Source organism: Caloenas nicobarica, chromosome 4 (assembly GCF_036013445.1).
Source record: "Caloenas nicobarica isolate bCalNic1 chromosome 4, bCalNic1.hap1, whole genome shotgun sequence".
Classification (NCBI taxonomy): domain Eukaryota; kingdom Metazoa; phylum Chordata; class Aves; order Columbiformes; family Columbidae; genus Caloenas; species Caloenas nicobarica.
This window is the reverse complement of record NC_088248.1, coordinates 29,483,970-29,495,951: the sequence shown is the minus strand read 5'-3', so window position 1 is coordinate 29,495,951 and position 11,982 is coordinate 29,483,970. Positions and strand designations below refer to the sequence as shown.

Sequence of the window (11,982 nt, the reverse complement as noted above, 5' to 3'; positions counted from 1 at the left end):
GAAATCACCCTCAGCTTTCCAGGCAAAATTTATTCATGCCAATTAATGCTCATTTGTTCTTGTGCCAACATTGTTCTTTAGTTTAAATTGCTCTTCTGGCTCCCTGATGCTCACCCCAATGTATTTATAGAGCCCAATCTCAGCCTCCACTTTGCTAAGCTAAGTAAGACAAACACCCTTATTCACTCTCGAGAGACAAATTCATCATTTCTTCGATCATCCTGCACCTCTGCCCCATTGGGTTCATATTTTTGCCCAGAGATGGTGAGAAACATCCCTTGAGCTTCTGCTAATGTCTACCCAGGTTGTCTTTTCTGGGGATTGATGCTCTTCTCTCCTGGGAGGAGGGAATGGGAGTCACCAAAGTGCCCCATTTTGCTTGAGTTTTCAGAAGCGAATGTGTGAACCTCAACACCTGCCTCTGAACTTCACCCTGGCCATGTATTTCCTGGTCAGCCGCTCTTCTCTCATACCAGAGATCAGCAAAAATCCTACAGCCAGGGAACACCATAAAATTGGATATTTTCCCTTTGAATCCTGCCTGCTGTGTGTTAAATAATGTGGGAGTTCCCATGAGCGCTTTCCTTTTCATCAAAAGAATATTATTTAGACAGCCCAAAGGAAGGCAGTTGTAGCAGAGAGAAAAGAATCCCTCCTTGTATTCACATTTTAGAAAGCATTAAATTCTGTTTAGCTTGCTCATCATTATCCAGCATGAGCCAAGACGTTTGCAGAATGTGTGCTCTCCAAAACAGTTTTAAAAGATAAAATATTCTAATTGCTCTGAAGTATAGAATGATTGGGCTTTTTTTCTTCATATCCATCTCAGAAGAAATAGCAGGAAAGCGTCAGGAATGGTAACTCATCGTTTTTCCACATAATGGAATCATGTACTTTAATTTCGAAGCCCACATCCAATAACGCAAGCTCACTTTTAACAGCATCTTTAATAAACCACCTTTCCTTTGCACATCCTTTATTATTGCTGGGGCCTTTCTGTCATATTTTTTTCTTCACATAAATGATATTATGTGTGCATATTCTTAATATCCACGGTTACCTATTTTTTTTCCTTGTGATCATTTTGTTCTAGGAAAAAAGTTATAGCCTTTAGAGTCAGTTACAGACAGACACAGCATCTCATTCCTGCAGGGCACTGGTTTGCTGCAAACAGGTTAGAAAAGCAAGACATACAGTTTGAGAAATGAACAGCAGAGATGGCAAGAGAGCACAAGAAAGATTTTGAATGCCATGCAGGATGTAGGGCTTTAAAAGGCACACGGCTCTGTCACATTCCTTCTTGGTGCTCAGTTTTGTCTGCACAAATACACTGTATAACATTTCCCTCACATACTGGGCTTACCATCTCCTTGCCCTTTACAGCCTTCCTCATGTCCTCCACTAGCTCTAATAAAATTTAATCTGGGAGAAAAGGCTCCAAAAACCGAACTGACCAAGCTCAATTAGTTCTCTGATTAACTTATAATTGAGCAATAAGCCAGAGCGCCAGAGCTTCCCTGGCTGAAAGGGGTGGCACTTGCCTGCTTGTTGTTTCAGCACTGTTGTAGTTATATCGTGGTCTCTTACACCTTAGAGCATTTCTTCTTATTACCCAAAACTTCCTGCGCATTTGTAACATGGATTTTTGTTAGAAACACCCAAAGGTGAGCGGCCAGAATGAGACATTAATTTTTAAACCTGTGTAAGAAAGTGCACTGCTGGAATGTTGTCTTTTTGATGCAGCTCTGCCCAGATGTGTTGTGTTAAAGAGGGTGGGAAAGGCAAGGATTTGGGTTGCGAGGCAGTAGAGAAGAAAACAGGAAGATTCTGAGAAGGGTTCCTGCAATGCACCAGGATTTGGGAGCAAAATCTGGGTGCCTGGCCGTGCAGGGGGAAATCTGGGGTAGCAAAACGTATCTGATAAGTCTTGACTGGTCAGAATACTGGCCAGGAAACACCTCAAATCAGACTGTGTCCCCTCCCTGGCACAGGACACAGTAGGTGCCATTTCCCATACGTGTTTCTGTACCAAGATATCTGTATGTACAAGACACTATAGGTGTTTAGAGGAGAAGACATGGGAAGAATACATTTTTTAAGGGCTCTGCAAACAACTTGGGTTGGTTTTCAGAAGTTTCCTTCTATAATTGAATATTCAAAAAAGGCTCTCAAAATTAAGTATATAACCCATTTGTGATATTCTCTAGCAGCTTGCTTTATGATGCTGGAGACAGACCTCTAATCTCAGTGGGTGCATTCTCAGGGAAGAAATAGCCCTATAAAAGGTAATGGGTAGTTAATATAATCAAAAATTCCTTAGTAATGGCTGGGGATATGAGAATTTGGCTCATATTTCCTTTTGGAACCATGGAAATGAAGTTTTATACTTTCTGGCAAAAAGGCTGATCTTTCTATTCAGAGCACTTTTATTGCAAAATGTCCACACAAGAGCAAATAATACACTTCATATTTCTGCACCGTTCTTACTGGAATTTGATCTCTCCCTTCACTAGCAAAGGAAGGAAGATCTGAAACACCTTCAAAGTCTAATGAGTTGCTAATGTGCTAGAAAAAGCCTTTGAACGAGCTTGGTCTAGTCATAATATTGCAAACGTGTTAATTCTGAGACCTTCAATGACATTAAAAATGCTCATTGACAAATGCCTCATTTTCTCTTGCTTTAACATTGCTGTAAATGATATCAACTTTGCCGTAACGATACAGCATTAGCAGTTAAAACCTACCTTCAGTAGTTATTTGTATTTTAAATTGCGCATTTTCATTTGATCCCATATGCTTTTGACAACCCTGGATTGATTTAAACCCTGGCGATTACAGAACATTGAATTAAAGCAGAATCCCAGGTACATTACCAAGACAAGGGGGCAGCTGGATTCTAGACAACACCTGAACTAATGTCTCTTTTCTAATTGAGTGATAGGCAGGCAGTCTGCAGTGCCAGCAAGCGTGGTTAAATCAAATTGACTTTTAGCGTTAGCCCAGTGGTGCTGATAGGCTGGGCTCACTGTGGATGCCTATGGAAAGACAAATATGTTAAAAGCAGAGGTCATTCTTATCTTTTGCCTTCAGCAGCACAGACTTAACTGTACGAAGTTAATTTCTCCTCCACAAAATTATTGTTCTTGCAGTTTATCTCCAATGAGTTTGGTAATGAAAATCTAGAAGGATTTTTTTTTCCCCCACATCATCCTCCGTAACTCAAGACTTATCACTCTAGTACCTGGTTGTATCTGTTGCCTCCCCTCATGCTCAGGTGGAAGCAGGGGTTGGTTTCCTTTTTATTTTTGCTTGCAGTATCTAGCACAATGATGCCTTGATCTTTGCTTCAGGTGTTAATGTTGATCCGTGCGGGGCTTGGGATCTGCTTAGAGTTATACATTGCAGTGATTTTACCATGTTGCAAGGAAGCATTTTAATACAATGAAAACTTGACTTTTTATTCAAACATTTTTGACAGCCACAAGGACTAAATTATCATATGGTCATTTTGTGGCTTCACTGTAGACCAGGCTTGAATTTCTGTTCCGTAAGACATTTTGAGTGTGCAACAAATTTTTCTTGCTTGATTTAGGTAGGACAGAATAACAAGCAACCTGCATAGCAAAAATCTGGAGCTTCTTGCAAGCTGAAAATTCCATGGTTTGTTTCCCTCTAATACCAAAAGAGAAAAGGTTACTCTGAAAGATACACATTCACAAAATCTGGTCTCCACAGGGCCGTGAAATCCTTAATTTGTTTATTTCTCCCAGAAGAATATAAATCACTGTTGCATTCCCCCAAATGTTTGTGAGTTTATCAAAAGGAGCATTTATTCAGCATTCATTCCACTCTGTCATTAAATCCTCTGGATTATATGGTTGTTGTTGCCTTTTAAATTCCTGGTAAATATGTTGCTGACAACCAGCTGTTCTTTTCAAAGCATCAGAACCAAGCGTCCCAGAGTAGATAATTAGTCTGCTCACATCCATTGACTTTATTTCTGTCACTCGGGGAGATCACGGTGGCCATCTGCATCCGTGGGCAGATTTCCTGGTGGAGGCATGTGCTCTGGCACTGTCAAGGACAGCGGGACATGAGGGACGGGGCAGAGCTTCAAGGATACTGGGGTCAGTGGGTCTCGGAGACACTCTGCTCCATCAGCTTCCTCCTGAGGCCGGGGCAGCAGCCAACTCTGTCACATCAGCTGGTGGTGAGCAGAGGGGCAGCCTGTTCTCCCACATCCATCCCATGGATGGAATGAGCTGGATGATGGCCCTGTGTCCACACACCCACTTCAAGTTGCCCATTTTTAGAGCAAAAATTTGGGTATACTCTCGGTATCGGTTATGGTCCAGCTGCCTTCCCCTCATACTCTTACCCGCCATTTCTAAAGAAATGGTCAGAGCTTTCTAGCTGCATTTGTTTCCCCCATGGCAGCACGTGGATGTGCCTGCTGCTGCTTTGGACATCTCGGTGGTCTGAAGTATCAGGCCACTTGCCGTTCAAACTATGCCAGACTCCCATGCATAGAGTGGCCCAAAGACAGGCTAAGAGATTTGGTTTGTTCAGGCTGGAGAGGAGAAGGCTCTGGGGAGACCTTCTGTCAGCCTCCAGTGCCTAAAGGGGACCTACAGGAAAGGTGGAGAGGGACTTTTTACAAAGACAAGAGGTGATGGCTTTAGACTGAAAGAGGGTGGATTTCAATTAGATATAAGGAAGAAATTCTTCCCCATGAGGGTGGTGAGACACTGGCCCAGGTTGCCCAGAGAGGTGGCGGATGCCCCATCCCTGGCACATCCCAGGCCAGGCTGGACAGGGCTCTGAGCAACCTGATCTGGGTGAAGATGTTCCTGCTCATGGCAGGGGGTGGACTAGATGAGCTTTGAAGGTCCCTTCCAACCCAAACCATTCTGTGATGTTTCTGCTGAGGAAATCGAACAGCATGTTTTCCAGTTTGCAGTATTCAGCCCAGCAGATTCTTTCTCTCAAAGCGAGGGACTGCTGTCCTTGGGAATTTGTAGTAACTAGCAATGAAGTGCTGCTTGGTTGGAGGGAACGAAGCGCTGCGAGCAACTCATTCCTAAAGAGTAATTTGTGGAGAGTGGTCCCCAGTGGGAAGCAGTGCATTTGGATTCCCAGTGAAAACATAGCTATTAAACACTTTCTGTAAATCAAAAATTGGAAATAACAGTGCTTTTGAGTTGATTGAACGATTTCTTTCTCCTAGCTTGTGCTGCAATGCTTAGTGTTTCAGCTGAGTGTGAAATGCAAGCAAGCTGATAGATTAGTTATATTAATTAGAATAAGGGGGGAAGGGGAGAGAATAGACCAGAAAAATCCTATCTGAGACACTTTACTGTCAGAGAACAGATGGCCTTCACTTCTCACAGCTGCAATGTAAGGCATATAGTGTATCTTCTGGGAAGGAGGCAGAGGTGGAGAGAAAGCGTTGCAGTAGAAGCTTCTAGAAGTAATGAAACCACCAGGCCGCTGACCTGCATTGGCTTTATTGCCTTGTCCAGGCTCCTGGACTGGAGGTTGGAACCCAGGACTGGTCTGAGATGGGGGTGTTCAGACCCCACTCGCCCTGAATGTTTCGTCCTTCTCCCTTTCAAGACAGCAGCAGGAGAAGTCCTGGCTGCAGGCATTTGTCATGGCTGACGACACTTTTTATGTTTTTGAGCCCACCTGGCTTAAACTTTTTAACCATCCTTCGGTCTGCCTCTTAATGTGACTATTTTATTGACAATTGCAGTTAAAATGGAAGTCAGTTTTGCCAGTCATGTCTGCTGCTGCTTGAAATTTTTATGTATCGTGACCTTGTTTGTGTCCTTAATTTCTGCTGGAGATGCTCATCTCCTTGCAGTGTAACCAATGAATCAATTTTATTTTCTCTGCTGAAGGGGGAGAAGATGACAAAGTTTCTCCCCCCACTCCTTATCTCCAATAAGAAAACTCCTGCAGTTTTTCTCTCTTTGTAACTGCCTATTGATTGTGTATGTCAACGGTACATTTGTGGGCACTGAAGGATTTAGTTGTATTTCTATTTGCTCGATAGCTGAAAAACGGCTGCTCGAAGGGCTGCTGAGAAGTGCGGGTCTCATCAACATGTTTTATGATGCATTATTCACGTAGAATGGCAAGACGACAATGTGATTACAGGAGATATTCCCTTTTGCTTGCTTAGATGTTCCCTTCGGATGATACATGCACCTGCAGTCTGAGGCCACAGAACTGCAGCAGGCGTGACTGCCCCATATTGCCTGTTGCACATGCCCAGATTTAGTGCTCTTACATAAATGGTTTGCCAGTAAATAAAAACAGTCGTTTTTCTAAGTGTTTGATGGCAGTGGCTGCTGTGCTCACCTTTGCAGGTCTGTGCAGTTCTCTGCCACCATGACAGAGTCAAAAATGTGCCTCAGCGGAGCCCAGGCTGCGAGGATACAAGAGCTGCCCAGAGGATGAGAAGCAAATGTGAACCATGTGCTCAAGGATGAAAAACTGAAATTGAGGTGAGGAAAAACAGATGCAAGGTACCAGACTTGTACTGACACAAGCAGTGCTCATCCACAGGAACAGCTGTCTTCACTTGAAATCATTTACAGGACCATGCTTTTAAAATTTTTTTTAATTTCATATGCAAATATCTATTACTCAGTAAAAGAGGAGAGGGAAAAGAATGGAGGAACAGGAAATGCGTGTGCTCAGCAACTGACCAAGAGCAGAAAAAGTGGTTTGAGAGTCAGGATGGGAAACCATCGCAGGGCTGAGAAATCATTACTGGGAAACCATCATCAGGATGGGAAGCCATCATTCAGGCCAGGCCAGGCAATCATCAGCAGGACAGGAAATCACTGAGATGGGAAGTTATGGTATGAAAACTCAACCCCTCACAATGCTGAGGCAGGTGCTGGCGGAATCATGGCCACAGGGATGGAGGCCGTTTGCCTCCAATGAACCCCACACTGACCAATCACCAAGGCAGGTACAGCAGCAGCTCCTGCTCCTCCTGCCTCCAGGTAACCCCCAACTGGCTCTGTCCACCAGTATCTAACCCCACCACACCGCTGTGCTTCCCCCAACAGAGAGGTTCCCTCTCCAGCTGCCAACGGCATTGCAGGTGCCAAGCGTGACTTTCGCCACCCTGGCCATGGCACCACCGCTCACTGCCTGTGTCCTGCCCTCCGTCCCAGGGCTGCTGGTGTCCTTCCAGTCTGCCCAGGTCCACACTGTCACCTACCAGCTGACACAGACCAGTGTCTGGCATGGGGTGCTGGGGGCCTTGGGGCAGCTCCTCCACAGAGTGCAGCTCTCCCAAGGGGTGCAGCTGGTGCAGCTTCCCCAAGGGGTGCAGCTACCCCATGTCCCTGCTCCTTGTCCCCCATCCTATGATGGGGGACAGCAGGTGATAGCAGGGATGCTGGTGCCACACCAGCCAATGGGACTGGGGCCGTGGCCCAGGTGCAGCCCCTGTGCCCCACAGGCTCCTGCCAGCCACCCGTCCCTGCCCGACCTGGCCCCCCACCACCCCGGGCCACGCGGCTCAGAGGGTGCAGGGCCCTCCTGTGCTCCGCACCCTGCTCGGCAGCACCCAGGAGCAATCAGAGGCCTCCGACAAAGACGGGATGGCCATGGAGGTCAGTGTTCCTGCTGTCAGCCCACCCTGGCTCCACCAGCTGGCAGAACCACCGTGAAGCCCACAGGTGAATTTTCAGGGTGGCAGAGACCACGGGCGGGTGGCCAAGCTGAGGACAGCTTGCATCACCCTGGGTTGGGTTGGCTTTGTTTGCTTTGTCAGCAGTGGTGACCACCCAGGCAGCCCTGCGGAGGCTGGTGGATCTGCCCAAGCAGGGACCAGCTGTCTGTGCCGAGGCTTTTCCTGAGCAGGCTGAGGACACCATGGTCAACAACATCCTCGCCTGTCTCGACACCATGGACTGCGAGGACGCTGTCCCTGATGTCCCCAACAGCCTCAGCTTGGCCACCTTCCTCAATTAGTTCCCTGACCTGAGTACATGGCAGAGGGCAGCTGCCCAAAGCAGAAAGCGGTGGCAATGGGGCTGGGGGACAGTGAGGACACCAGCACTGATATCCCTGACACCCCCAACCTGACCACTTGCCTCAACACGCTCCCTGATCTGAGTACAGGGCAGAGGACACCAATGCCAAAGAGCAAGTGGCGGTGGTGGGGCTGGAGGATGGCGAGGTCATCAGTGATGTCCCCAACTCTTCCAACTTCATCAGCCAGCTCCCTGACCTCTCTGAGTAAGTGGTGGAGGATGGCTGCCCCAAAGACTGAGTGGTGGTGGTGGGGCTGGAGGACAGCAAGGACACCATCCCTGGTGTCCTTCATTTCCACAACAGCCTCAATGAGCTCCACAATCTCTTGAAGGAAGTGGCAGAGAGCACCTGCCCCCAGGACCAAGTGCTGGTGGGATGGCTAGGGGACAGCAAGGACACCAGCTTGAGCACCAATGGCACCAGCTTGACTGCTGAGGTCCTTGCTGAGCTCCCTGACCTCTCCAAGTACATGGCAGAGGGCAGCTGTCCCAAGGAGCTAGTGGTGGCGGTGGGGCTGAGGGATGGTGAGGACACCATCCCCAATCTCCCCGGCATCCCCCACTTGACCACAAGTTCCCTCACCTCTTGGAGTAGAGGGCAGAGGGTGGCTGCAAGGAGCAAGTGGAGAGAGTGATGCTGGGGGATGGGGATGACACCTTCCCTGATGTCCCCACAGCCTGGCCAGTGCTGACTCCTTCAATGAAGTCCCCAACTTCTTGGAGTAAGGGGCAGAGAATGACTGCCCCAAGGACCACCTGGCAGTGGCCATGCTAGGGGACACTGACCCCTTCTGGGCCTGTGGCTTCCCCCCATGCAGGATCCTCAGGGGATGCAGGGCACTGGGGTGACGGACCTCTCCACCTAGCTGCTAATGAGTCCCTTGGAGGCTTCTGAGCAGAGCTCTCCAGAGAGATTCGAGGAGACATCGGAGGACAGTCCTGTAGCGAGTCCCTGGAAGGATCCCCTGAAGGACCCTCTGAAGAGTCCTCTGCTCAGCCCCCTGCGTATCCCACCGCTGAGTCCCCTGGCCAGGCCCCTGGCTGCCCCCCAGTGTCATCCACCTCCCATGGCCCAACTTGGGGAGGAGGTGCAGCACAGGCAGCTCTGGGTGCTTCTGATCCCCTTGCCACTGCTGCCGGGCATCGTCTCCTGATGGGTGCTGCCCAGATTGCAAAAGGCAGGTGGCACCAAGGCCAGGCCCCCTGTGCCAGCCAGCACTCCCGAGACTTGTGAGACCTCTCTTCCACCAAAGAGAAAGAGAAGAAGATGATGGTGCACCAGGTGGCCCAACCAACTGCTCCAGTACATGGGAGCCCCCTCTGCCTGCCATGACAAGCCCAGGCCTGCCGAGCACCACTTCTGGTTCTGCTGCCTTCACCTGGAAACCCTGCCAGCCCTAGCCCAGGAGAAGAGGCCATGGCCCTCCCTGGCACCTTGTGATAAACTAAAGGAACCACTGCCCTGGAACCAGCATCGCCTCGGCCTGGAACCAACACCCCTGGGACCACCATCTCTACATCATCCTGCTGCTGACAGCCCCAACACCGGCATCCCCAACACCGGCATCCCCAACACCTGCCAGGTGACCCAAAACCAGACGAAGTGGGACTCAATACCATGTAAGGCCATGCTCAGTTACAAAGGAGACTGGGTGGGGGGCAGCCTCACTCTCTCGCTGGTGGGAGTGGAGCAGTCCAGGACAGTCTCGGTTCTTTCTGGACCACGCAGTTCAGTGCTTTTGTGTTTCGGGTGTGAGCTGCTGTCTGGGATGAGGTCCAGGTATCAGTGTAGGCTGCGGTCAGGAATCCACTTGCTGCTTTGGAGGAGGCAAGCTGCAGCTTCGCAACTGCCAAATGGCGAGATTGCATATCCATCACTTTGTACATTCATTATTGTTGTCATTACTGTTTGTTCATTTTTTCTTTGCTGTTCCATTAAACTGCTTTTATCCCAACCCACGAGTTTTGCCTCATCAGGACTCAGGTAGTGTGGCGGACTGCAATTCACTGCTTTGAGCTGGAGCTCTGTGCTCTGTAGCTGGGTGAAGGTCAGGGTTTGGCACATCTCTGAACAAGGCATTGTGCTTCATAGGGCTGTTGGAAGTGTGTCTAAACACAGCAGCAAAATCATCTGGTGTGTGTGGGACAACAGGGCTGAAATCAATTAACAGTGCACAAAGAAATTCTTCTTCCTTGGTGTTTTGAAATCAACAGCTGGTTTCCTTCTGGCATCTCTCTGTATATCAAAGCTCTTAGAGATAAATAATTAAGAGTTCGAACGAAAGGTGTGCAAGTCCAAATGTGAAGAGATGATGTCAGCCAGATGGTAGAAGAACACAATGTCCGTTCCTGTGACAAATTTTGTCTGTTGGTTCAAGAATAGGTACTTTGTTTTTCATGAGGTGCAACATTGGAGATGTGTCATCTCTAATCCATTTCTGTCAAGCTCAGTTGTCAGAAAGAGTGAAATTTCTTTCCAAAAAGACATAGCTCCTTATCCCTAAAAGCATTTTGTGCCCACATTCTTCTCTTTCCCTCTTTCTAATCAATATTTCTTTCTGCAAGGATGCCATTGAACCTGGGAAATGGCCTCATATTACTAACAGAAGTCCTAGACAAAAAGTACGTGGGTTTGTTTTTTTCTATTCTGGTCTTGAGGAGAGGGATGTTTTAAATATTTGTTCATTTTGTTAACTTAGTGTCACAGTGTTTCACCATTCACCTGAAAACTCATCCACTTTTCAGTGTGAATAAGAGGAAAACGATGGTTGATGTGGCCTGTTTTATCTGGAGCCAGTCCTGTGGTGCTTTAAAAGATCCCCCATGTAGTGAAACCTGTAATTTTAAAACAAAAGCCTTCCTTCCTGAGTATGGTTGGGTAGCTGGAACAATACCAGGGATTGCTGGTAGAGCTGTATTACTTTTTCACAGGAATAATACTGGCTAACAATCAGATTGGACAAAAGATGTGAAGTTTGCTTTTTTAAATAAGGAATTCATTAGTATTGTTGAATACTCTTATCATATTTAACTATAAATGATTTCTTCTTATTTGGTTTCTCCATCTTCAAAGGCTTTAGAAGTCAGATAAAAGTAGATCTACATTAGAAACCTGGGTACTGTGGAGGTGTTCATATGCAGTAGACTGCAGCAGGCATAGGGTGTATTTCTCTAAAAGCTTTCCTGAATTTTAATGACAGGGAATATAGCTTGAAGACAAAACTTGGGCCTAGGAAAATACAGAAAAGGGAAGCTCATAAAGCACTATGTGGAAAATAGTAGCTTGCTGGAAAACTCTTTTATGGTTTGAATTAATTTTTACTTCAGCAGCACTTGTTAAAACTATAAATAGATAAATAGTCTCTTGCTTTCCTATTGCTTTCTTCCTCTTACAGTGTGCTTTAGAAGCCTTCCCATTCAGTGATTTTTATGATGTTTAACTATCACTGCAGGCTCTGAAGAGAACTACTTTGTTATCAGGCTACTTTGTCTTAGTTCCTAGTGTGATAAAAGCCAGTTTGGAGTCACTTTATTCAAAACAATGGCAAGTATAAGATATCTTGATGATTAGAGCATCTTTAAAAAAGGACCGCCATCTGCCTTGATTTGTTTCTCCCACTTCCAGTGTCCGTTTCCTATGGAAAGATGAAATCACTCAGATTATTTTCAGTCCTGTCTGCTGAGATGATGTCGTACCATCTTATAAGACATGTATACAGCTGGGTCTTAAGGGGATTCAAACTGGGTCTTAAGGGGATCAAACTGGGGAACCAGATAGTGGGGGGCGACTACCTGAGCTCCAGGTGATGGCTCAGGTTGGAATGTCGGCTCCTTCCCCTTGACCCAGAGCCATGGCGATGTTCTGGTGGGGCCTCGCTCGCGCATTCTGTCTGCCGACAGCTCTGAAAAGCTAGTGCTGTGC

The 11,982-nt window shown here is 47.2% G+C and overlaps 1 protein-coding gene across 11 annotated transcripts in view; it reads right to left on the bottom strand.

The window, feature by feature from the left end:
• Window positions 1-2,564: 2,564 nt before the first annotated feature.
• TECRL (trans-2,3-enoyl-CoA reductase like) overlaps window positions 2,565-11,982 on the bottom strand; it is a 58,905-nt gene continuing 49,487 nt past the window's right edge. For 5 of the 11 annotated variants that reach the window (XM_065634020.1, XM_065634023.1, XM_065634031.1 and 2 more), the window contains one exon: window positions 11,603-11,981. In XM_065634020.1, the coding sequence (XP_065490092.1) occupies window positions 11,787-11,981 (195 nt within the window). In that variant the 3' untranslated portion in view covers window positions 11,603-11,786. Of the gene's footprint in view, window position 11,982 lies in introns of all 11 variants that reach the window. The other 6 variants (XM_065634021.1, XM_065634022.1, XR_010606124.1 and 3 more) reach the window with 6 other exon arrangements.